The 27,120-nt window shown below is 40.6% G+C and overlaps 1 protein-coding gene across 5 annotated transcripts; it reads left to right on the top strand.

The window, feature by feature from the left end:
- The first annotated feature begins 1,566 nt into the window (after positions 1-1,566).
- On the top strand, positions 1,567-27,120 carry MED1 (mediator complex subunit 1). 5 transcript variants are annotated; one of them, XM_082604474.1, is made up of 18 exons: positions 1,567-1,737; positions 3,714-3,820; positions 6,305-6,383; positions 8,110-8,164; positions 8,269-8,401; positions 9,109-9,137; positions 11,912-11,983; positions 12,738-12,812; positions 13,334-13,407; positions 14,055-14,144; positions 15,420-15,531; positions 16,058-16,182; positions 16,437-16,555; positions 17,569-17,770; positions 19,288-19,383; positions 19,507-19,612; positions 21,490-21,630; positions 26,903-27,120. In XM_082604474.1, the coding sequence occupies exons 1-18, from the start codon at positions 1,713-1,715 to the stop codon at positions 26,931-26,933; spliced, it is 1,671 nt and encodes a 556-aa protein (XP_082460600.1). In that variant the 5' UTR covers positions 1,567-1,712; the 3' UTR covers positions 26,934-27,120. The 5 variants fall into 5 exon arrangements, with proteins under 5 accessions (XP_082460600.1, XP_082460601.1, XP_082460597.1 ...); XM_082604475.1 differs by lacking the exon at positions 26,903-27,120 and adding an exon at positions 21,825-22,062; XM_082604471.1 differs by having other exon boundaries at positions 21,490-27,120.

The raw sequence follows: 27,120 nt of genomic DNA, 5'->3' as shown, positions 1-27,120 counted from the left end.
TTAATTTTGATGGTGAAAGTGGTATTAAAGAGAAATTTGAAATAATATAACGGAGGACCTGATCAAGTGAGGGGTTAGAGAAGCCTTGCTTCTCTAGTCCAGAGCAAGAGACATTTACATTGAGATCTGAATAAGTCGGCCTCAGTGAGGAGAGTTGTGTGGGGTAGGGAAAGACCTCCCAGCAGTTAAAAAGGCATGTTCAAGGACCTTGGGAGAGGAAGCAGTGAAGGAATTCTCTGCAGGTGGAAGGTCAGTGTGGCTGGGGTTTGGCAAGGGGTGAAGAGCTGGGTCTAGAGAGGCTTTTTAGGCCCAGTAAAACATTTGTCTACTAAGCCCAGGTATAGTGCTAGGTAGTGGGGATTCAGAAATGAGAGGCAATTCCTGCCCCGAGAAACTCACTGTGTAGTGACTGAAAGGAACGAGGGCATGAGGAAGAGACAAGAAGTAAAATTTAAGTTCTACTTTCAAGGAGCATGGTTTATATCTTTGTGGCAATAAGCATGTGGCAAATAAAGATTTATTCTTATTAAATTTACACTGTGCCTGCTCATCTGAACTGCAGTTACCTGCTGGAATGGCTTTGGAGGATGTTTGCATATCATTTTTGAAATATGGGGAAAGTCTGAGACTAAAGAACCGGTGGAAATCCATTGCTTAATATCCTTACAGCAAACTAGGTAAAATCCAACTTTTCAGCAGTTATTCTCAAGGGTGTGTATGGAAAAAAAGAACACACACACACAAAAGGTAGCCTTAACTATTTTAAGGACTTCCACCCAATGCTCGCACAATTGTATTTTAGCCTGGCTCTTGTTCCAGTGACCACGAACTTCTCGGCATTACTCCAGCTTTCTCTTTGTGAGGATTTACTGATACAAGAGATATGACTACACGTTCTTTGTGATTTGTAGTGTAGAGTATTAGCTAAACTGCTTGTTTTCACTATGATTACAAAAAAGATACAATCAATTGTGAACACCTTTGGGATCCTAAAGATAATTAACAGCATCCGATGATCTGACTGCTGCAAACAAGTTTTCCTTAATCCAGAATCTCCCAGATCTTCCAAAATATTGGAATTGCTCAAGAAAAATATTTCTGAAATTAAAAAGAAAATTAGGACATGTAAATTAAGTGTACCGGGCTAGCTTGGGACATTGTTACAAACACCCAACATCTTTTTTCCACCTAGTATCTCAAGAAAGCGAATATTTTAATAAAATATTCCCGATAACAATATTTTCGAAGAGCTAGTCTTTTAGTAAAGAGAGCTGGGGATTTAAATTTGCAAACTGCTTAAAAGCCAAAACGAAAGTGCCAATTTTCGCAGAGGAGCCGAACACTACCAGCTACCAAACTCCACACCTAGGGCCAAGTCTGAGACAATTGAGAGAGCAGGAAGGGTGGGGAGAATCTCGCGAGTAGCAACGTATTAACCATTTTTCGCGATATTTGGTGCCCAGCCCTTTTCCTCTCTCTCGCAGGATCACGGTTAATCTCGCGATCTTTCGGAAGTTCTGTTGGGGAAGATGGCGGCGGCCGCGAGCACCCTTCTCTTCTTGCCGCCGGGGACTTCAGACTGAGCCTTCTCGGGAAGAGTGGGGACTGCAGGCGCCCTACGTCCCGGGAGCCCAAACCAACTTGGTTCCTCTGTTAGTGGTGAGGAGGGGCATATCCTCTTGTGTAGGACTCAGGCCCTTCCCGCTGTCAGGATGAAGGCTCAGGGGGAAACCGAGGGTGAGTGAGTGACTGAGGGGAAAAGCAGGGGGCGGGACACAGTTGGGGGAGCCAATCTCTGAGAGGAGCTGGGGGGCAGATGCTTCCGCGGGGGCCACTCTCCCGAGGGCTCAGAGTCTAGGAGGCGGGATGTGTGTGAGTTTTAGATTCTGACTGCCTTCCTTGGGGATGGAGAGCTTTGACTTTGGGGAGATGGGGACTCCCAACTTCTGTTAAGGTTTCCTGCTTAGCTAGGGGCAATCATTTGGGTCTCAGGGCAATTTTAGCCTAAAGGGATGGGAGACGCGGCGAGTGAATGTAAAACTTGCTCCTTCCAGAAGAGAAGTGTGAATGATGACATAAAAACGGTAATACAGCGCTGTATGTCAAAGTACTGGAGGAGGTTTTCGCGTGAATGAAATGATTAGGTACTTATGGTATTAAAAGCCAGCAGTTCTCAAGAATGTCACAGTGTTCACATCTTGTGCTATTGTATATTCTAAAAATGCGTTGAATTTCAATCTTTCAATGTCTGAACTAATTCAGAACTGCTGAAAAACAACTTTTCTGTGTAACGTTACATAGATTCTCTGAAGTTCCACTTTCCAGTTTAAATGCTTCCTTAGCATCTTGGACATAGTTCTGTTGATACAGCTCACTATTATTTACTTGTCTTCTCCAATGTGCTCTGAGCTATGTAGATCAGGATCTTGCCTTACTCATCATTATATAGTCCCTGGCACATAATAGTTGCTCAAAAAATGTTTCATTAGAGCATTTGTGTAAAGATATTTATCATCAGGCTTCTTAAGGGAAAGAAAGGGGGTGTGTTTTGAAGGGGAGGAAGAAAAAAGGTATACTTCTTGGTGCAGAGGATGACAAGTGTAAAATGGAAACTCGAGGAGGCAGTTTTGTCTAGTTTGCTCACTGCTGTATCTCCATCATGTAAACTAGTGCCTGAGTGAATGAGTCTTGAAAGTGGGAATTGTCAAACATTTCTCCAGAACTATAAATTGGCTGGAACAAACAAAAAAACAGTTTTCCAGAAGATGAAGGCATTGGAGGGAGGAGTTGAATCTTGATTTAGAAGATGTCACTACTTCAACTCAGATTGCTGACATTCTATTCATCTTTCAATGGCACCTTTTCTGTAACATCCCCACAACTAATCACAAACTTTTCCTCCTTTGAATTTCAGTAGTAATGTGTCTCTGTTTTAAGAACAAATCTCATTTTGCTTTGTGTGATGGTTATTTTCACATAACTTATCCACACCCCCTCACAGGTGTCATCTCAGGCATATTGTATTTTTGCACTGCCGGTGGTCTCCAGCACAGGTCCTTGCTCATGCTAAGCAGTTACAAGAATTACAGGAGTTGGAGGGTGTAGGAGGTCCCTTCACACACTATCCAGGAGCCATTCTTTTCTGCCTTTCTCTTAACTTTGCTGGAAATTCATCCTTTAGTTATTGACATCTTCCTTGTTCATATAGTTTGAGTTCAAATAGGAAAAATCTGAATGGCAAATAAAGCCTGTTTTCTTGATAATACTTATAAATCAATTTCTTAAAATTATGTGAAAAAATTAAGGAAGTCTGTATTTTCACTTTGAAAACCAACTAACCGTAGTTAGGCCATGTTCAAATGTATGCTCTGCATATATCATATAAGGGATTTCACTAATATCATGAAATTACTTTGTCACTAAATGGTAGTCTTGATCCTTAAACAGGATTAGAGATGGTTCTTTTTTTGGTTCTCATTAAGTTTGAATAGAAAGCAGTCCCCTTCTATGGTGTTCGTTAGACTAGACCCACAATTGTGTGTGTCTTCTTGTCATTAAAAACAAATTCTTCATATGTTTTGAAGTAAATCATATTGGAAAAGATTTTAACTGAGTTCTTACCAGGATGAAATACGGGAGTTTTGTTTGCGGGAAAAACTGTGGAAGGTCTTGAAAGAAGAGTTGCTAATGATGTTTTCTGATTTATATCTTAGAGTCGGAAAAGCTGAGTAAGATGAGTTCTCTCTTGGAACGGCTCCATGCAAAATTTAACCAAAATAGACCTTGGAGTGAAACCATTAAGCTTGTGCGTCAAGTCATGGTGAGGATTGTGCTGAAGTGGATAAAGTGTTGTGCTCAGATAATTATTTAATAAGCTAAGCTCCCTGTGTAGACTTTTTCTAACTAGTTATTATGGTGTGTCTTCAGTTTTATTTCTCATAAAATCATAAGCACATGATGGCTTTCAACTTTTAAGAGTCTACCTAAGAAGGAGGTGTATTTATAAAATTATGTTAATTGTGAGTTATAGTACACTGGGGTACTTTAGGCAAAGTGTTAAGAAATACACCTATAAAAGATACACCTGATAGGGAGTTCCCTGGTGGCCTAGTGGTTAGGATTCCTGGCTTTCACTACCGTGGCCCAGGTTCAGTCCCTGGTCAGGGAACTGAGATTCCACAAGCACCACAGTGCTGCCAAAAACAAAACAAAACAAAACAAAAAACCAACACATGACAGACATATGGAGAGATTTATTTTTCACTTCCTGTCAAGCTCCTTGATTCTAATGTGTTAATACTGTCACTGTATCTATTCTGCTAGTTGAGTTTGCAATTCATTTTTAATTAACTTCACCTGTTTACTCTGTGGCCCTCTTTCTCTACAGTACTACTTCTCCTTTCTGAGTCATTCACCAGTGTGGGGAGCCCTTAGTTAGGTGGAATACAGGGAGTGGGGTGGGGGTAGAGGCTGGATGTTAAAAGTTCATCCACATGATTCCAGTGGTAGTAAAATGTTACAGGAGTGCTTTTTTATGACTTGACCTGGGCAATGGTTATATGGATGTGTTCACTTTGTAATAATTCACAATCTCTTCACTTCAGATTCATATACTTTTCTGTATACATGTTATACTTCAGTGAAAGTACCCCTCTACCAAACCTTACATCGGGTCCAGAGTAAGTTCAGTTTAGTAGATTTATTAGAGCTTAAAATGATCATATCAGTATATAGCCTAGTAAAAAAACTGAATTTGCTGTCAAAAAGCCTGTATTTTAGTCTTAACTCCAGTACTTCTACCTACGTGACCTTGGACAAATTATTTGTTCTTTCTGATCCTCAGTTTCCTCATCTGGAAAGTAGAGACACACAACACCAGTTTGCTTTTTCACACAGTTTTGCTGTAGGGATCAAATGAGATAATGGACACCAAAGTGTCATGCTGCTAAAAGATTTCCGTAACTAAGTTCTACAGATATCTTCTGGCTCAGGATTGTGTACATAAAAAAGGTTTTTTGTTTTTTTTTTAGAAGTCTTAAAGAATGGCAATTTTTCCAGTCTGGTTGTCATTTTTATACTATAAGGCAGCCATATTCTAGTTTGAAATATGGTCTATAAGTGATATTGTCATTAGGGAGACATTATGACATAGAGGGATTCCAGGTGGCTACTAAGACCCTCTTTTGGGTTACCAGTTCTTGGTTTGGTCACCATAGCTTCCATTGTCTACTTCTCACTTTTGCAGGTTCAGAAACCTACTTTTATTGGTACGTAAAAGATTTTGAAGAGTTTTCAACAGCTGACATACTAACAAAATCTCAGTAGGTTAACATGGAAATCAGAATGCCAGTTTATTAATTTACAGCAGAGTGTTTGTCTTTCCAGCTACCAAAGTACTGGTATCCATTGTCCTTGCAATGGACAAGGTCCTTGTATATTCAAGGTACAAAGGGAGCTAGATTATTAATTAGTCAGATATTTGTGAGGGTGGAATTAGAGCAAAGAGAGATGGATTTAGGGTGTGGAAAAGTCTGAAAAACTATCCTTGTGTCATAAAACTGTTCATACTTCTGGGGACTAGAATGTTGTGCAGAGAGAAACTTCTTCCCTGGATATGTTTAGAAAAACTATGCTAAAGTTTTTGCTCTTTGGCTTTTTCTGAACTATGTATCCTGTTTCTTAGAGTCAATCTAGTTTGACTAAGGTCTGGCTGTATTTCTTAGATTACATGCATATCACCTTATTAGATTTGGGAATTGTCCCATCTGAGCCACCCCATTTAACTTATAGAATCTTAGGATGTAGTCACTTCTACAGGAGGCTGATCTCATTTATTACATTTTGATTCTTCCTAATTTTTCCCTGAAAGTTATCTTATTTTAGATCTGGAAATACCTTTGGTATAGGCTTTTTTTTTTTTTTTTTTTTTGGCCACGCTATGCAGTATGTGGGATCTTAGTTCCCCGACCAGGGATCAAACCCACGTCCCCTGCGTTGGAACTGCAGAGTCTTAACCACTGGACTACCAGGGAAGTCCTAGATCTGGAGATACCTTTTTCTACTTTCATGGATATGGATATGGCTGTATCCATGTATATTAACCTTTCCTCTTTTGGATGGATGGACAGACTAACAGTTAAAAATCTATAGATTATCTAGAATATATAGAAAATATAGACTATATAGACTATACCATAATATATAGACTATCCTGAAATGTTATTTCTAGGATAATGTGTATGTTTACCCAAAACACTGTTGGCTTTGTTAGTTTTTACCTGAAATGTTTTCCTTCTTAATACAGGAGAAGAGGGTTGTGATGAGTTCTGGAGGGCACCAACATTTGGTCAGCTGTTTGGAGACGCTGCAGAAAGCTCTCAAAGGTTTGTAAACATCTTTGAAATATGCTAATTTCTTTAAAACCCCCCAGTTTAGGAAAGACTATTTTATACTTACACTAGAAATATACATTGAGATAGGTCAACCGTTCTATGCTAGGTGTTGTTCTTGCTTTCATTATGGAGTTGAGATGAGCTCTTACCTGAACTTTTGAAACATTTATTTTTTATCCCATTTTGGAGGTTGGTAGAAACTCAAAAGATAATTGATGGAGGGTAGCTATAAGATTGCAGATAGCAGGAGAAAGTTTTTTTTTTTTTCTTTCACATGTTCTCTCCTAATTAACTCAATAAGAAGATGGACTTTTTGACTCTAAGAGATTTTTACAGTGTTTATAAAGAATGTTTTCAGGAAAGCAAACATAAAATTCAAATCATGAGCTTGATTATTCAAGCTTATAATTACTACTTCTGTCTGTTTTTGAAGGAAAATGAAAGTAAAAACAGATTTTACTCTGATTATCACAAATGAACCTGATTCAGCTGAATATTTTTTTTTAATTGTGGTACAATGTATATAACAAAATGTACCATTTTAACCTTTTTTTTTTTTTTTTTTTTTTTTTGCTGTACGCGGGCCTCTCACTGCTGTGGCCTCTCCCGTTGCGGAGCACAGGCTCCGGACACACAGGCTCTGCGGCCATGGCTCGCGGGCCCAGCCGCTCCGCGGCATGTGGGATCTTCCGGGATCGGGGCACGAACCCGTGTCCCCTGCATCGGCAGGCGGACTCTCAACCACTGCGCCACCAGGGAAGCCCCATTTTAACCATTTTTAATTGTACAGTTCAGTGGCATTAAGTGCGTTCACATTGTTGTGTAACCATCACCACCATCCATCTCCAGAACTTTTTCATCTTCCCAACTGAAACTCTGAACGCATTAAACAGTAACTTGTCATTTCCCCTCTTCCCAGCTCCTGGTAACCACCATTCTATATTCTGACTCTAACAATCTGACTACTCTAGATACCTCATATAAGTGTAATCATACAGTATTTGTTCTTTTGTGATTGGCTTATTTCACTTAGCATAATATCTTCAAGGTTCCTCCATTTTATAGCATATATCAGAATTTCCTTCCTTTTTAAGAAAGCTGAATAATATTTTATTGTATGTATACATCATATGTAAACAAAATAACATTTTGTTTATACATTCATTCATTGATGGACACTTGGGTTGTTTCTATCTTTTGGCTATCGTAAATAATGCCACTATGAACATAGAATATTTGTTTCTATGCTGGTTTTGATGTTAATCTTCCTTATTCTAGCATTAGCAGATAAATGGGTCTTTTTTTTTTTTTTTTTTTTAGCCGCACCGAGCGGCATGTAGGATCGTAGATCCCCGACCAGCAATTGAACCCGCGACCCCTTCAGTGGAAGCGCGTAGTCTTAACCACTGGACCTCCAGGGAAGTCCCTAAGTGTGTGTTCTTTAAATTAAAGATAACTTGTCCCAAATGAGTCATGAAAATGAGAGAGGAGAAAGGTCCAATCATTTTTTTCAAATAGATCTTTTTTTTGATCCTTATTACTGCTTAGGCCACAGCTAAGCCTTACCAATGAACTTTATGCACATTATAATCATTTGGACTATTGAATGTGTTTCTGGCCTTGCAAGGATAGATGTACTCTTGGGATGTTTCTGGTTCTGAAGAATACAATTTATTTGGAACATCTCTTGTGATTTCCTTTTTTCACCCTTTTGTAGTAACATCTTTACCAGCAATGACTGACCGTTTGGAGTCTATAGCAAGACAGAATGGGTAAGTAGTGTATCTGTAGGCAGGAATGTTTAACTTCGTGTTGACTTTGGGTGGCTTTGTTTATGTGTCTTCTATTAATTTTTGGTTTGATTTGTTCCTGCTAGACTGGGCTCTCACCTCAGTGCCAGTGGCACCGAATGTTACATCACGTCCGATATGTTCTATGTGGAAGTGCAGCTAGACCCTGCAGGACAGCTGTGTGACGTAAACGTGGCTCACCATGGGGAGAGTCCTGTGGTATGTGTTGTTGGTACTTCACTGGAAGCTGTGGGGGTTACTTAGGGACATTAAGTTTCCAAGGAATTGTTGGGGTTTGAAATAGCTCGGGTTTCGGTTTTGTTCACGAGCCACCGTAGAGATGATGTGATGGGTTACAACATCAGTAGCTGTAGAGTGGAATTTAGTATAATCTGGGTCCATCTCTGACATCATCCAGAGGCTGTGACAAAAGGAAACACCAGGGGAACCCTTTCCATTTCATATCCACAAACATGAGCCGCAATTGAACAGTAGGTTCTGGGGATACAAAGAATTTCAAGTTCCTACTTCAAAGAACTTATAATCAAGAAGGACAGATAATCTTGTACATAACTAATGTCTCTGAAAAACCCTGTAATAGAGAGGAATGTAAAATGTGTATAACCAGACAGTTGAATATGGATTCCAAGGATGGCTTTAAAGAGAGGTCCTAATGTTTTAAACAAGCAGCTGAAAGTTGATTCCTTTATAAGCTATTTCATATATATTTTAATCTTTAGTTTCCTGACCCAACCCGTGGTTTACCAAGTAGGAAGAAGATATTTTTGATATCTTAATATAAGAACCTTCTGTAGTTTTAATGTTTTTGTTATAAAGCATGTGTTATTAATAAAAGAGAAAAACTTTTGATGTCTTCAAGCGTCTTAAAGTAGTTTAAAGTTTTAACGTAATTTCTTTAATTTCAGAGCTGTCCAGAGCTTGTACAGCAGCTAAGGTGAGCAGATGACATTTATATTCCCTGATATTGGCAGACAGTGCTATTCTTTTTTTTTTTTTAATTTAAAAAAAATTTTTTTGGCTGCGTTGGGTCTTGCTGTGCATGGGCTTTCTCTAGTTGTGGCCAGCAGGGGCTACTCTTCGTTGTGGTGTGCGGGCTTCTCATTGCGATGGCTTCTCTTGTTGTGGAGCACGGGCTCTAGGTGCGCAGGCCTCAGTAGTTGTGGCATGCATTCTCAGTAGTTATGGCTCGCAGGCTCAGCAGGTGTGGCACACAGGCTTAGTTGCTTCGCGGCATGTGGGATCTTCCCGGACCAGGGCTTGAACCTGTGTCCCCTGCATTGGCAGGCGGATTCTTAACCACTGTGCCACCAGGGAAGCCTGACAGTGCTATTCTTTTTTTTTTTTTTTGCGGTACGTGGGCCTCTCACTGTTGTGGCCTCTCCCATTGCGGAGCACAGGCTCCGGACGCGCAGGCCCAGCGGCCATGGCCCACGGGCCCAGCCGCTCCGCGGCATGTGGGATCCTCCCGGACCGGGGCACGAACCCGTGTCCCCTGCATCGGCAGGCGGACTCTCAACCACTGTGCCACCAGGGAAGCCCGACAGTGCTATTCTTTATAGCTAAGTTTTGAGGACAGTCAGAAGTTACTTTCCTGAGGAACAAATTTATTTTCTTGGGTCAAGATTTTTCACTGTCTGTACTTGTTCACTTTCAGAATTAACTTAGCTTGATTTTTTTTACCCTATTCCGTCTATCCCAGGGTTTCTCAACCTTGACAGTATTGAAATTTGGGTTGGGAAATTCTTTGCTGTAGGGGGCTGCCCAGTTCATTGTTGGATGTTTAACAGCATCCCTGGTCTCTCCCAACCAGTTGCTAGTAATATCTCCTGAATTATGATAATCAAAAATATCTCCAGGTATTGTCCTCTGGAGGGCAAAATCACTCCTGGCTGAGAACTACTGAGCTAACCTTAGGAATTCTGTGTGGAACAAAAATAAATAGAACCTAATTATGGAATCAGAGAAAGCTTGAGAAAATTGAGTCTATACCATGAAAAAACTTTTTTTCACTTCAACTTTGAGAAAAATTATTTTATATTTAAGGTATATGGGTCCCATTATAGTAAAGTGCTAGGCTTGAAGACAGTCTCTTTTAGTAATTGATGTTTTTTGCCATTGGCTTATCTTTTCTCTTTGAATTGAGTGGAAATTTTCATGCTTAAATTTAAACCCAGATTTAACTCTCTGGGAATTTGAGAAAATCATAACATCAATTTTATGTTTTAAATTATAGTGAAGTTATCAGATATCGCATGGAGGAGTCTTAGAAAGGGTGTTAATATTGAGGAAATAAGTTTTACACGCAGTCTTCTCAATGATCAGTTTAATGTCCTTATAGCCAAATACACCAGATTTGAACGAGCTTTGAAAAATTGCAGTGCAACATAAAAAATAACATTTTATGATTTCAGTAACTCAATAAGTCTAGCAAAGGTGTATTACCAGAATAGTCCAGGAAAAAAATATTTCTGGCTCTAATGTGGAGTAGGAGACCATACAAATTTATGAACTGATGGTGTTCTAAAGTTAATTTGTAGGCATGTTTGAAAGTGGGAACCTTAGGAAGAACATTAGTCTTTACCTGGTATTTTTTTTTAATTTATTTATTTTGGGCTGCATTGGGTCTTCATTGCTGCGCGTGGGCTTTCTCTAGTTGCAGCCAGCGGGGCCATCGCGTGGGCTCAGTAGTTGTGGCTCGCGGCATCTAGAGTTCAGGCTCAGTAGTGTGGTGCAAGGGCTTAGTTGCTCCGCTGCATGTGGGATCTTCCCGAACCAGGGCTCAAACCCATGTCCCCTGCATTGGCAGGTGGATTCTTAACCACTGCGCCACCAGGGAAGTCCTACCTGGTATTTTTGATCACTTTGTATAGATGGTAATTTTAAGGTAGGGAATATATTTTGCTGCTGCTCTTGCTTCCTTTTAATGTCTTCATGGCACTTTGGGCAGTAAGTGTTCAATAAATGCCCGACCAAGTATCTGACGTTGTCAGAGCAGTACAGCTTTCAAGAGACATTTTTTTTTGTTTTTAAGTTTGAAAAAAGATGTAGAGAGTTAGAATTGTTGAGTTATGTTGGATTCCTGCCCACAAAAGCTTACTTGACTAGGAAACCATGCCTGAATATTAGGTTCTAGGAAGCCAGGGGTTCATGGTGGTAGTTACTTTTTCCTGGGGTAAAGCTAGTCATAGGAACATTTTGGAATATGTGGTTTGCCTCCACAGTACCCATTCCCCTTTTCCTTAGGTCTCCCATCTCTCTCCTAGTGTTCATTTTCCTTCTTTGCTCTTATGTTGCTATATACATGAAAAGTGTTCTATCTTCCCAATTTATTTATTTCCATTTTCTCTCCAAAAGTTTTTTTTCCTCATGACATCCAATCATCTCAGTTACAAATTAAGAGGAGAAGAAGTGATTTATTTAAACCAAGTCTCATTACTTAAGAGCGAATTACTATATGAGTTATCAGGTCTTTTTGACTATCTTTTATACTGCTTATTAGCACCTCCTCCAGAAAAATGGGGCAGAGAAAGGAATACATTGCATTTTCTTTTCCTACTTTTGATTGATTCTAGAAAACTTTGGGGGAAAAAGAGTAAAGCAAATTATTAAGATTAGTTTTATATAGCCATGATTTTTGGCACTTTGCTGATAAGACTGAATAGTAATTGTATGTTTTATTCTCTTCCCTCTCCCCTGAACTTCTTATAGGGAAAAAAATTTTGATGAATTTTCTAAGCACCTTAAGGGTCTTGTTAATCTTTATAACCTTCCAGGGGACAAGTAAGTATTTTTAGTTTTTTGCTTTTTTTGGAAAAATTAGTATAAATCTATAAACCATTTTGTGCTTAGAAATTTGCCAAGTCTTCTGCCCTAGCTCATTTGTGATTTCTACTCATACTGACAATGTATAGCTCAGCTTCCAACTTAATGTCTTTTAAAGGTATTTTAAATAAAAAAATATCTGCATTAATGGATTATAGTGCTAGAAGATAATCCTTGAGATGTCTTCAACATACTGATTTCTAGGCTGAAAGAAATTGTTATGGAACTGGGTTGCCACTTTTATTTTTAACCTACCTGGGATTCTGTATACCTGCTTGGCTCTTTTAAGTAGAGATAAAAATTAGCTTTGGTAGATCAGTAATGATTTTTTTTTTTTTTTTTTTTTTTTTTTTTGCAATATGCGGGCCTCTCGCTGCTGTGGCCTCTCCTGTTGCGGAGCACAGGCTCTGGACGCGCAGGCTCAGCGGCCATGGCTCACGGGCCCAGCCGCTCTGCGGCATGTGGGATCTTCCCGGACCGGGGCACGAACCCGTGTCCCCTGCATCGGCAGGTGGACTCTCAACCACTGCGCCACCAGGGAAGCCCTGATTTTTTTTTTTTTTTAACATTTTAAAGTTTTATTTTGTTTTTTAAATAGATATCTTAGTTGCCTCCAAGGTAGACTTACTCTCTAGGCTTTCATGTTGTGTGTGTGTATATATATGTATATTTGTCAACTATTTAATTCTTGTTTTCTTTATTTACTTTCTAGCAAACTAAAGACTAAAATGTACTTGGCTCTCCAATCCTTAGAACAGGATCTATCTAAAATGGCAGTTATGTATTGGTAAGACTGGCTAAAGTGTCAATTCTGTTTGACCTTGTTCTTAAACTTTTTCGTCTATGGGGTTACTAGGCTCTTATTTTTTTAAATATATATTATAGATGTATGTTACTATGCATCTGTGTTTTACCTGTATTGTACATCTTGTCCATATCCTTTCAGTTCCCAAATGATGGCATTCCATTTTCTGAGTATCAGTATCCCTAAGTTGTTGGTTGGTATTCCTTAGGTTTTTTTTTTTTTTTTTTATTCCTTGGGTTTTATCAGAAGACTTGTCAAACCTGGCCTCCCTTCTGATAAATAATAGTGTAGTTGTAATTTTTCTTCACCATATTACATACTGATGTATTCTTAGAAATAATCCCTTCTCTTTGAAGTTGAAATACAATTGTTAAATGCCCAAGTACAAGATAGAGTCATTAGGATAGAATTATAAGATGTTTAAGAGCTGAACTCATTATCACATTGTACACTAATACCTTCAGGGCTTAAATATAAGCAAACATAGATCATTTGTCTTGCAGGAAAGCAACCAATGCTGGTCCCTTGGATAAGATTCTTCATGGAAGTGTTGGCTATCTCACTCCAAGAAGTGGGGGTATGTGATTCTATTTTGCCTGTTTAGAAAAATGTCTAATTTTAGTTGAGGGGTTATTACAATTTCACCTTGGGTTTATAAGCAGAAGGTGAAAATTACCAGTCATTTGTGTTTCTGGTTTTTTTTAATTGAAATATAGTTGATTTACAGTGTTGTATTAGTTTCTGGTATAGAGCAAAGTGATTCAGTTATATATATGTGTGTGTATATATATATATATATATATATATTGTTGCACATTCTTTTCCATAATAGTTTATTACAAGATATTATGTATGGTTCCCTATGCTTTACAGTAGGACCCTGTTGTTTATTTTATTTATAGTAGTTTGTATATGCCAATTCCAAACTACTAATTTATCCCTCTCTCATTTGTGTATTTTTTTAATGGTTTCTAAGGTGTCAACACCTGCCCTCCCCTAGTTTTTTTTTTTTAATTGTGAAGTAAATTGTAAAGTGAACATTGTGAAGTAAATTGCTGCTAGAATCAATATTTATGCTTCTGTCATATTTCATAAGCTGCTTTGGATCATTAGTCCTCATATCTGAAACTCTTTTCTTGTATATAGGTTTATAGGAATGGGAATGTTTTTCTTTATTTGTAATTTACCTGATAAAAAAGTAGTGATAAGTTTTATTTTGCATAGGTCATTTAATGAACTTGAAGTATTATGCCTCTCCTTCTGACCTGCTGGATGATAAGACTACATCCCCTATCATTTTGCATGAGAATAATGGTAAGACTTTCACTGTAAAGTAACTGAAGGTTTTGCTCAGTGTTTAAAAAATATTTTCAAAAATTTGAATGCCCAGGCCTGCCTGTACTTTCTGGTTTGCTACTCCCAAAGAAATTTGCCATCCCTACCAAAGTTTTCCATTTCTACCAGAGTTTGCATCTGATACATACACTTACACTCCTACAGATACACGTATCTGTATGTACACATACATACATAATAATAAAAACTTAATAATTCCTTTTGAATAAGTAAATGAGTGAATAAAAAATGTAAACCATCTGACTTGAAATAATCCCCTTTAATCATTACTTTAAAGGTAAAGAAATTAGCCAACTTACTAAAGAACTAAAATAATGGATCTTACTTTGAATTTGCACTTTTTTTTTTTTTTTTGGCCACGCAGCACGGCTTGATGGATCTTAGGCCAGGGATTGAACCTGTGCCCTTGGCAGTGAAAGCCCGAAGTCCTAACAACTGGACCACCAGAGAATTCCCTATATTTGCACGTTAATAGACTAAAACATAATGAGAAATGACCTAATAACCTCATTTGCTCCCCTTTTAACTTTAATCGTTGACTATCCTATAATCAATTCTACTTAAATGCTTTTTGAAGTTGGAGAAAATAAGTAAATATTGGTAATGAGCCTTTAAAATTTTTTTTTCCTTGGACTGCATTGTTACCTGTATTTTGTTTTATTTACTGACAGAAATATTGGTTGGTTAGAAAACTTGTAGCATTTCTGAGTGATATAGGTATTATAGTATCTGACAAACAAATTAGGGCTGACAAATTATACAGAAGTTAGCTTTTTTTTTAATGTTAAGATACTTATAATTTATTTAATTTCTTTTTTTAAAAAATAAATTAATTTTTTTATTTGCTTTTATTTTTGGCTTTGTTGGGTCTTCATTGCTGTGCGCGGGCTTTCTCTAGTTGCAGTGAGCCGGGGCACTCTTCGTTGTGCTGCGTGGGCTTCTCGTTGTCATGGCTTCTCTTGTTGCGGAGCACGGGCTCTAGGTGCACGGGCTTCAGTAGTTGTGGCACATGGGCTCAGTAGTTGTGGCTCGCAGGCTCTAGAGCACAGGCTCAGTAGTTGGGGCGCGTGGGCTTAGTTGCTCCGCAGCATGTGGGAACTTCCAGGGCCAGGGATCGAACCCGTGTCCCCTGCATTGGCAGGCGGATTCTTAACCACTGTGCCACCAGGGAAACTCAGGATCCTTATAATTCGTGTTACTTTGGAGAATACCATTTTTCTTTCCTTTTCTCAGTTCCTCGATCTTTGGGCATGAATGCATCGGTGACAATCGAAGGAACATCTGCTATGTATAAACTCCCAATTGCACCATTAATTATGGGGTCACATCCAGTTGACAACAAATGGTAAGTTAAATATAATTCTAGGATAGCAATGTCCATTTATTTCAACCTTAAGCCCAGTAAGAAACAGGTATTACTTTGACTTGGCTTTTCCCCCACTTGACTTTCTAGAGATGGGCTTTTTGTTTTACCCATTTAATTTCTTTTCAATATTTGCATGTTCGTCTTTGACGTCTGCTCACAGAACACATTCTTATCCTGAGAGAGAAAGCAGAGAGCTGTGCTACTTGCACTGGTTTAATGATTGCTCTATGGGATTTTTCTGTGGGACTTTATGTTGATTTAGAGCTATGCTGGAGTAGTAACTAGAGAACGTGCCTCAGGGTAGATGTGTGATAAGATACTCTAGGGTTAACAAACAGAATATTTTGGAATTGGGGGAAGGAAGTTCAAAGAGTGAACTTTTGATAGGTTTTGTGAGTAGGTGGTTATATGAGACAGACATGTCTTAAGAATGAGTGTTTAGATTTTTCATTTTCACATCAATTCAAAATCCCAATCCTCCACCTTTTCTTTTTTTTTTTTGAAGGACTCCCTCCTTCTCCTCAATCACCAGTGCCAACAGTGTTGATCTTCCTGCCTGTTTCTTCTTGAAATTTCCCCAGCCAATCCCAGTATCTAGAGCATTTGTTCAGAAACTTCAGAACTGCACAGGTGAGTTTTAAGAAGCATCAGGAGCTAATAATTGTTATAAAAGTGAAAAGCAAACTTCACATTCAGATTACCTTAGACCTCTTTGAGTCTTGGCCTCAAAAAACCACTGGTGGGTATAGATGTCATGGTGCTTTTGCTTATTAGTAAGTACTTTTTGAATAAATGGGCGAATGAAGTAGAACTCATGAAGGGAAAACTGAGCTGTCAACGTTTTCATCTTACTGTGATCATTGTATTGATCTTTGTTTTTCTAGGAATTCCATTGTTTGAAACCCAACCAACTTATGTACCCCTTTATGAACTGATCACTCAATTTGAGCTGTCAAAGGACCCTGACCCTATACCTTTGAAACACAACATGCGATTTTATGCTGTAAGTAAGGCCCTATGAATTGTTGTAGATTATGTTTGGACCCAAGATCAGAATGTTCCTTTTATAGGATAACTGAGGTCAGATGATGTTCTTTTGGACAGCTGGATCATGTCCTATTTCCTCAGTCAGGCAGGAAATTGCAGAAATCTCTGAAACATACTGAAGAAAGAGCACGAGCTTCCAAGTCAGGAAACAATGTACATTTAATTGTTGAAATTTCAGGTGAGAGTGTCTTAATGGTATTCTGAACTTTTACAAGCATATAAGTGGGTATTAAGAGTTCTTGCTGTTTAATTCTTTCAAGTGTCATGAACTTATAATCTGCAAAGTATTTAACAGAGAAGAAAGTACTGGAATGAATAAATTAAGGAGCGTTTTTTTTTTTTTTTTTTTTTTTTTTTTCTTTTTGCGGTATGCGGGCCTCTCACTGTTGTGGCCTCTCCCGTTGGCGGAGCACAGGCTCCGGATGCGCAGGCCCAGCGGCCATGGCTCACGGGCCCAGCCGCTCCGCGGCATATGGGATCCTCCCAGACCGGGGCACGAACCCGTATCCCCTGCATCGGCAGGCGGACTCTCAACCACTGCGCCACCAGGGAGGCCCTTAAGGAGCGTTTTAAAACCACATCTGGACTTGAATTTATTTGAATGTTTGACAGTAGTCTGGATTAAGTAATAGTTCCCAAATTCTGGCTCTGTTATAAGTATATAGGGTGTTATTAAAAATGTAGATTTTGCACTTGTGGTCCAGGGACCTCTTTTATACAGATTTCTGAGGTAATTTGTATGTTAGCTAGATTAGGAAACCACTAGCAGAACATTTACAAAGAAGGGGTATTTTCAGCCAAGCGAGTATTTGGCATTTCACATTAGCTGACCCAAGAACTGACTGTGGAGCTTTAATATGCAGCAAGAAATTGCTGATTTTTGAGGAGTGGGGGTTTTTAAGGATAGTCTGGGGTTGGGGTACAGTGGGTGAGTGAATAGCATCCGTGCCCTTTGTTCTTCTTGCCCAGGCTCTTCCAGGCCAGCAGCACTGCTATTTCCTCAACAAGGATGCTCCTCTTCCGGATGGCAGAGGTCTACAGGGGACCCTTGTTAGCAAAATCACCTTTCAGCACCCTGGCCGGGTTCCTCTTATCCTGAATCTGATCAGACACCAAGTGGCCTATAACACCCTAATTGGAAGCTGTGTCAAAAGAACTATTCTGAAAGAAGGTACCGCCTTTCCTTTTGATACACTTCCTGGTAAATGGAAACTGATTACTCCAGTAGTTCTCTGATTTTGTGGCCCATCATATCACCTGTGGAGCTTTTAAAACCACATATATTTGGTTTTCATACCCAGATGAACTTAATGTGGGAGACGTTGTGAATCTAGTTCAAGCTCCATGAATAATTTTGATGGAACCAGTCTGTAAATTGGCATTTGGAAACCACTGGATTTTTTTGCAGTGGACTTACTCTTGTTCTGCATGCAGCAATATAACTGGGTACCTAAGGGCCTGAACCTTGCAGCAGATATGTAAGGTAGAATTTGGGATTCTGCAGGAAGAGAGGAGTTCTTGACATCTAAATTTTAGGTTGTTAGGACAGTGGTTCCCACGTTTTATTCCTGAGTATATTTCCTCTCCCTGTTCTTTGGAGAACTTAATCATATAGCTTAAAAAAGGATGAGACCTGTGCCCTTCTCTTTTTTCTCCCAGGATGCTGGAATGCTGATGTTTTCCAAACAGTTTGCTATTAGAAATCTTGATATGAATTTTGGCTGCTCTAGTTAACCATAGTTAATTTTTTACTTTAGTTGTAAAGCACTTCAGTGATAGAGCTGTATCAGCGCAAATGGTAGGCAAGAAGAAATGGAAGGTAAATCAGGAGATATCTTTTGTGGGAATAAGAATTGCTTTAGAAATGAGAAATTTTAGAAAGTTGGAGTAATGACACAGAGCATGTGCAAGTGTCCTTATGACCCTTCTATGTCATATATTTCAGTCCTAGGAGAATTTTCCACATAGCTTCACGGTATTTAAAAATGAGTTTTTGTGAGTTAGTTATGAAGTTAGTCCTACAGAGATGCATCCTTTTTCCCAAGAAAGTATATAATCCTTGTCTCTGGGCTGTCAGCCTGTTTGGCTTAGAAACCAATGATAAGTTACATATATATATATATATATATATATGTATATATATATATATATATATATATATATATACATATATATATATATATACACATATATATATTAGTGTATTTGGCATAAATATATCATTTTAGATTGTGGCCCCTACATCTGTGCTTACCGAACTATGGAGTGTATAGCTAACAGCTGTATACTGGTAGAAAGCAGGGTTTATGGTAGTGGTTCTAATGTCTGCTTAACAAATAGAATGAGAAACTCCTCTTGGCCACGTTTATTTTCAGAATTCACTTTCAAGGCAGGGTGTTTATATCTGCCAGGGACTTTATCAATTGGGATTAAGTGCCTTCATTTTAGAAAACTGAAGTTTAGTTACTTATTTGTATTGGAGTATTTGTAACATATACTGGTAGATTCCTTGGAATCTGATACCTTTAGTCACCTGTGGGTGACATAGTAGGTTTTGTGTATTAAAAAAATGTGTGGGATTTAGTTTCCAATGAGGGAGAGAAAATTTCATAGTTAATAATTACCATTTACATGTCTCATGTCTTTTACTTGGTTGATTATTTTATGATCCTTTTCTTTGCCTTTTAGATTCTCCTGGGCTCCTCCAATTTGAAGTGTGTCCCCTCTCAGAATCCCGTTTCAGCGTATCTTTTCAGCACCCTGTGAATGACTCCCTGGTGTGTGGTGAGTTATGTGGGTGGCTAGCACCTCTCTCAGGGCAGCAGTTTGGTCCCTTTATCTTTTTTGGAAAGTCAGAAACTGAACCTGAATCTATCTTAAATGCCTCCTATATATTTTGTCTTTCAGTGGTAATGGATGTGCAGGACTCAACACATGTGAGCTGTAAACTCTACAAGGGGCTGTCAGATGCACTCATCTGCACAGATGACTTCATTGCCAAAGTTGTTCAGAGGTAGCACTGGCCCTTTTCCATCAGAGTCCCATTAAGAGATGTATAAGGAATGTTGTTTTCAGTATTAGAGTGAATTGGAAATTTAGTAGGAAAGCATTTAGTCACTGCTTTGAATTCACCCTTCTCTGCTTTTGGATCAGAAGTAATATGAGCTTTTGGTTTTATAAATCTCATTATGAGAGTAATAGGAAGTAAGGTAGGTAACTTCAGGCCCCGCATTAGGGCTCTTTTATGAGGGAGAGAGCTGAAATAAGATGTAGATCTTTTTCCACTTTTTCCTCTGTGTCATTTTTTTTTTAAACACATATAATGTGTCAAATGGCAGTATGTGGGAAGATCCTTAAGCCAATCAGCTTCCCATAAACATTAATATGTAATTTCAAGATTTTTTTGGAGTAGGTACCAGTGGTCTGTTTAGTAAATAAATTTTATTAGAACACAATAAAACATACCTGTAAGTGAACACATCTTTTCATTTACATATTGTTTATGGTGGCTTTTGAGCTAAGATGGCAGAGTAGTTGGACAGAAACCATATCATCTTTGAAAGTCTAAAACATTACTCTCTGGTCCTTTAAGAGAGGTTGCTGACATATTCCAGAGCAAAATATTTTCAAACATGTTTATAAACATAAATTTATCTGTAACAGGGCTTCCCTGGTGGCGCAGTGGTCGAGAGTCCGCCTGCCGGTGCAGGGCACACGGGTTCGTGCCCCGGTCCAGGAAGATCCCACATGCCACGGAGCGGCTGGGCCCGTGAGTCATGGCCGCTGAGCCTGCATGTCTGGAGCCTGTGCTCCACAACGGGAGAGACCACAACAGTGAGAGGCCCTCGTACCGCAAAAAAAAAAAAAAAAAAAAAAAAATTTATCTGTAACATCAAAAGTGCTTTGCTTTAAAATAAAAAAAGATTTACTGCCAGTGGTAGCACTTTTCACAGTATAGCTTTGGGGTGATCTAAGCCATTAAAGTTTAGAACTTGATGGGTCAAGAGGTTTTTCTAATGGTTCATCAATTAGGATAAATTATATATACCATTAATCAGATGTAAAGCCCAAAAGGAGGGCATTTTCTTACTGAGTTCATTATTACCAGTTTTATTTTAGTTCAGTATGATGTCTAATTATTTGGACTCTTGTTTATGGTTGGTTTATTTGGTGGCACTTCAGAAGAGGTTGATGATTGCCTCTGGTCCAGATTCTTTTTTTTTTTTTTTTTTTTTTTGGGCTGTGCCGTGAGGCTTGCGGGATCTCAGTTCCCCAACTAGGGATCGAATCTGTGCCCCCTGCAGTGGAAGCATGGAGTCCTAACCACTGGACCACCAGGGAATTCCTTCCAGATTCTTTTTATTTTTAATTTTTTTTTGGCTGCGTTGGGTTTTGTCGCTGCACGCGGACTCTCTCTAGTTGCAGTGAGCTGGGGCCACTCTTCGTTGCGGTGTGTGGGCTTCTCATTGCGGTGGCTTCTCCTGTTGCAGAGCATGGGCTCTAGACGCGCGGGCTTCAGTAGTTGTGGCACATGGGCTCCAGAGCACAGGCTCGGTAGTTGTGGCACACGGGCTGAGTTGCTCTGTGACATGTGGGATCTTCCCGGACCAGGGCTTGAACCCGTGTTCCCTGCATTGGCAGGTGGATTCTTAACCACTGCACCACCAGGGAAGCCCCCAGATTCTTTTTAGAATGAGTTTACCCAAAGCTCTGGCATTTCATAGAACTGCTCCTGCCTTGCGGGTTATTTGCCTTGCCTGAAAGCTGCTTATTGTAAACCTTTTGGCATATGTAAGTCTCAGGCAAAATTAAAGCCTGTTTTCCCAAATAAATTGGTTTCATTCGCAGCTAGTGCAATAGTAACTTTGTTTTTTCCATCCTCTTTTACAGATGTATGTCCGTCCCTGTGACGATGAGGGCTATTCGGAGGAAAGCGGAAACCATTCAGGCCGACACCCCAGCACTGTCCCTCATTGCAGAGACGGTGGAAGACATGGTGAAAAAGAACCTGCCCCCGGCTAGCAGCCCAGGGTATGGCATGACCACAGGCAGCAACCCAATGAGTGGTACCACTACACCAACCAACACCTTTCCGGGGGGTCCCATTACCACCTTGTTTAATATGAGCATGAGCATCAAAGATCGGCATGAGTCGGTGGGCCATGGGGAGGACTTCAGCAAGGTATCTCAGAACCCAATTCTTACCAGTTTGTTGCAAATCACAGGGAACGGGGGGTCTACCATTGGCTCGAGTCCGACCCCTCCTCATCACACGCCGCCACCTGTCTCTTCGATGGCCGGCAACACCAAGAACCACCCGATGCTCATGAACCTTCTTAAAGATAACCCTGCCCAGGATTTCTCAACCCTTTATGGAAGCAGCCCTTTAGAAAGGCAGAACTCCTCTTCCGGCTCACCCCGGATGGAAATGTGCTCGGGAAGCAACAAGGCAAAGAAGAAGAAGTCATCAAGGTTACCACCTGACAAACCCAAGCACCAGACTGAAGATGACTTTCAGAGGGAGCTATTTTCAATGGATGTTGACTCACAGAACCCTATCTTTGATGTCAACATGACAGCTGACACGCTGGATACGCCACACATCACTCCAGCTCCAAGCCAGTGTAGCACTCCCCCAACAACTTACCCACAACCAGTACCTCATCCCCAGTCCAGTATTCAAAGGATGGTCCGACTATCCAGTTCAGACAGCATTGGCCCGGATGTAACTGATATCCTTTCAGACATTGCAGAAGAAGCTTCTAAGCTTCCCAGCACTAGTGACGATTGTCCACCCGTTGGCACCCCTGTTCGAGATTCTTCAAGCTCTGGGCATTCTCAGAGTGCCCTCTTTGACCCTGATGTCTTTCAAGCCAATAATAATGAAAATCCATACACTGATCCAGCTGACCTTATTGCAGATGCTGCTGGAAGCCCCAGTAGTGACTCTCCTACCAATCATTTCTTTCCTGATGGAGTAGATTTCAATCCTGATTTGTTGAACAGCCAGAGCCAAAGTGGCTTTGGAGAAGAATATTTTGATGAAAGCAGCCAAAGTGGAGATAATGATGATTTCAAAGGATTTACATCTCAGGCACTAAATACTTTGGGGGTGCCAATGCTTGGAGGTGATAACGGGGAGACTAAGTTTAAAGGCAATAGCCAAGCTGACACAGTTGATTTCAGTATAATAGCAGTGGCTGGTAAGGCTTTGGGTCCTACAGATCTTATGGAGCATCACAGTGGTAGCCAGAGTCCTTTATTGACCACTGGGGACTTAGGGAAAGACAAGACTCAAAAGAGAGGAAAGGAGGGCAATGGCACCAGCAACAGTAGCCTGTCAGGGCCAGGGTTAGACAGCAAACCAGGGAAGCGCAGTCGAACCCCTTCTAGTGATGGCAGAAGCAAAGATAAGCCTCCAAAACGGAAGAAGGCAGACACTGAGGGAAAGTCTCCATCCCACTGTTCTTCCAACCGGCCTTTCACCCCACCTACTAGTACAGGTGGGTCCAAATCCCCAGGCAGTTCAGGAAGGTCTCAGACCCCCCCAGGTGTTGCCACGCCACCCATTCCCAAAATCACTATTCAGATTCCTAAGGGGACCGTGACGGTGGGCAAGCCCTCCTCTCACAGTCAGTATACCAGCAGTGGTTCTGTGTCTTCCTCAGGAAGTAAAAGCCACCATAGCCATTCTTGCTCGTCTTCTGCTTCCAACTCAGGCAAGATGAAAAGCAGTAAATCAGAAGGCTCATCAAGCTCCAAGTTAAGTAGCAGTATATATTCTAGCCAGGGGTCTTCGGGATCTAGCCAGTCCAAACATTCATCCCAGTCTGGGGGGAAGCCTGGCTCCTCTCCTGTTACCAAGCATGGACTGAGCAGTGGTTCTAGCAGCACCAAGACGAAACCTCAAGGGAAGCCATCATCACTTATGAATCCTTCTTTGAGCAAACCAAACATAGCCCCTTCCCATTCAAGGCCACCTGGAGGCTCTGATAAGCTTGCCTCTCCAATGAAGCCTGTTCCTGGGACTCCCCCATCCTCTAAAGCCAAGTCTCCTATCAGTTCAGGTTCTGGTGGTTCTCACATGTCTGGAACTAGTTCAAGCGCTGGCATGAAGTCATCTTCAGGGTTAGGATCTTCAGGCTCATTGTCTCAGAAAACTCCCCCATCCTCTAACTCTTGTACAGCATCTTCCTCTTCCTTTTCCTCAAGTGGCTCTTCCATGTCATCCTCTCAGAACCAGCATGGGAGTTCCAAAGGGAAATCTCCCAGCAGAAATAAGAAGCCGTCCTTAACAGCTGTCATAGATAAACTGAAGCATGGGGTTGTCACCAGTGGCCCTGGGGGTGAAGACCCAATGGACGGCCAGGTGGGGGTGAGCACAAATTCTTCTAGCCATCCTGTGTCCTCCAAACATAACATGTCAGGAGGAGAGTTCCAGGGCAAGCGTGAGAAAAGTGATAAAGACAAATCAAAGGTTTCCACCTTGGGGGGCTCGGTGGATTCATCTAAGAAGACCTCAGAGTCAAAAAATGTGGGGAGCACGGGTGTGGCAAAAATTATCATCAGCAAGCATGATGGGGGATCCCCCAGCATTAAAGCCAAAGTGACTTTGCAGAAACCTGGGGAAAGTAGTGGAGAAGGGCTGAGGCCTCAGATGGCCTCTTCCAAAAACTATGGCTCTCCACTCATCAGTGGTTCCACTCCAAAGCATGAGCGTGGCTCTCCCAGTCATAGTAAGTCACCAGCATATACCCCCCAGAATCTGGACAGTGAGAGTGAGTCAGGCTCCTCCATAGCAGAGAAGTCTTATCAGAACAGTCCCAGCTCAGATGATGGCATCCGACCTCTTCCAGAGTACAGCACAGAGAAGCATAAGAAGCACAAAAAAGAGAAGAAGAAAGTAAAAGACAAAGATAGGGACCGGGACCGGGACCGGGACAAAGACCGAGACAAGAAAAAATCTCATAGCATCAAGCCAGAGAGTTGGTCTAAATCACCCATCTCTTCAGACCAGTCCTTGTCTATGACAAGTAACACAATCTTATCTACAGACAGGCCCTCAAGGCTTAGCCCTGACTTTATGATTGGGGAGGAAGATGACGATCTTATGGATGTGGCCCTGATTGGCAACTAGGAACCTTACTTTTTAAAGCAAAAACCATGGCCAGAGAAAAACTAAGTGTATAGGCAAATCACCATAAGGAGTGAGACAGGTCTGATTTTGTGTTTTAAGAATCTTAAATGGCATGGCTTTGACACCAAGTGGGGTGAATTTAGAAAGGCATAGCCAGACCCTACTAAAGAGACCATAGGGTTTGATTCTGGTTACCACGAGTCACTTGTTCCTTTGCCAGGAAAAAAAAAAAAAAAGTTAAAATACTTGCTTATGAAAGGGAGGGGGTGGGAAGGGCTTAGGGAGAGGGAAGGGTGGGAAACAGCTTTGTGGGAAATATTCATATATATTTTTTCTCCCTTTTTCCATTTTTAGGCCATGTTTTAAACACATTTTAGTGCATGTATTTGAAGGGCTGGGCAGAAAATGAAAAAGCAATACATTCCTTGATGCATTTGCATGAAGGTTGTTCACCTTTGTTTGGGTAGTTGTCCATTTGAGGCGTGGGCAAATGAAGGACTTTGGTCATTTTGGACACTTCAGTAATGTTTGGTGTCTGTTTCTTAGGAGTGATTGGGGAGGCAAGATGATTTTAGCTATTTATTTGTAATATTTCAATCCTTTATCTGTTTGCTTTTATACAGTGTTTTTCTTCCCAATTCTGTGAGGTTCAGGGTTCAAAATGATGGGAGGTGGGGACGAAGCTTATGTGGTGGTAGGGAGCTTGTAGCTTGTGCTGGTACTGCAGCATCAAGCTGAAGCAGATTCGTCAGGGTCCACCTTTGGAGTTAAGTAGAAAACCAAAATGGTATTTTTGTTTTAGGAGGTTTTTCATAGGGTTCAGACATCATAGGAATATTAAGAGTTGTCTTTCTGTGGAGGTATTGATTTATAGTTTCTTTTTCCTTTAAAGAAAGCTGGGCTGGCTTTTGGGGATGTAAACGTGTTTTCAGATGCAGTGAGGGTTAAAAGTGGGACAGCCTCCTTGATCCAGTGGCATGAAAACCAGTACAGAATTAATAGTTCTCCTATTTCTACAATGTGCCAAAAGTCCACATCCCAGCATTTTGTTTGTAGGAGAACTGATGCCATTCCTGAGAGCTGGGCTCCTTGTTTCCCTTCATCACAAGGATAAGGAGTCCAGACTTTAATTATTCCATTGTATGCTCCCTTAGATAAAACAGTAAACAAATTTGCAGCCATAGTTCACTTAAAACAGTTCCAAGCTCACCTGAAGTAATGCGGGGGGGGGCCTGGAATGCTAGGTGGGTATGAAGATAAACCCTTGCTACTATGTAGCAACACAATTGGACCTTTTTGGAGGAACAGGTCTGAGTCTGGATTCTGGGGGACATCAATAAGAAGCCCTTCTCGTAAATATAGAAATCCAGGAGACCATTTGAGTGCAACACAAGTTCTCAGTATTTGGAGGGTCCTCTCAAAATTCTGCGGCCTTACTTTGATTTTGACACCTGCACTGTGCCATTCCTGATGATTCCATTCAGGTTCTGTGTCAGCAGGACGGGGCATGATCCCCAGCACAACTCTTCTGGATTAAAAAAAAAAAAAAAAAAAAGCCAGGTGATTCATTTGTGTGTGTGTGTGTGTATGTATGTATGTGTGTGTGATAAATGGAGTGACTTCATCAGATATTGAAGATTTCTATATTCATCCCTTTCTGCAGGTTGGAGTTAGCATAGAGTTGGAAAATCAGCTTTGGCTTTCTTTCCTGACTGTCTCTGATTTCCTTTAGTGTTCTCCCTTTTCTGGTCATCAGCTCACAACAACTCTGCCACTTTTGTGTCCCAAGGTAATAAGAAGTAGGAAACGAAACATTGCAAAGTGGAGCAAGAAAAGTTATCGGTTACCGTATCAGAGTCAAATGTCTTGGGTGACACTAAGGAGGACATGGGCAAGGTGATACCAGAGTGCTTTATCTTGTGATGCTGATACAGTAGCAGCCTCTCAGACATACAACCAGGTTGGATTTCTCACCTAGTTTTGAATCCTATCCCATTGGTTTCTGCAGGAAAAAAAAAAAAAAGGTTTTTAAGTTTGTCTGGGTGGGGAAGATCTTATGGGGAATGTACTGCATAGTATCAGGGGCTCAGCTCCCCCAAGCAGAGCCAACAAATACCAAAATGAGTAAACTGGGAAGCTTTTTCTCTCTTTCTGTCTTCATCCCAGATCAAAGAATCCCGAGTTAGGATCTGGATGAAGGATAAGCCCCTGACTTGTCGATGGGCACACCCCACACACTGACCCAGCATCTGAACTTGCTTAACAGGGAGCCGGGGCTAAACTGCTTCACCCTGCCTGAGAACCAGGGAGCACTGCATTTCTCCACAGGGTGGAGGAGAAGAGGCAGAATAAACCAAGCCTGGGACACCTCCCTCCTGTCTAGG

Source organism: Mesoplodon mirus (assembly GCF_964341445.2).
Source record: "Mesoplodon mirus genome assembly, chromosome: 18".
NCBI lineage: Eukaryota > Metazoa > Chordata > Mammalia > Artiodactyla > Ziphiidae > Mesoplodon > Mesoplodon mirus.
The sequence above is the reverse complement of the archived record's forward strand: the minus strand, read 5'-3'. Positions and strand labels throughout refer to the sequence as shown.

Bases quoted from the DNA above. Each gene is read 5' to 3' on its own strand.
- MED1 (XM_082604471.1), top strand. From the start codon at position 1,713: ATGAAGGCTCAGGGGGAAACCGAGG. The intron at 8,165-8,268 runs GTAAGTAGTGTA...TGTTCCTGCTAG, and splicing joins TCTATAGCAAGACAGAATGG to ACTGGGCTCTCACCTCAGTG. The intron at 17,771-19,287 runs GTACCGCCTTTC...TTTGCCTTTTAG, and splicing joins AAGAACTATTCTGAAAGAAG to ATTCTCCTGGGCTCCTCCAA.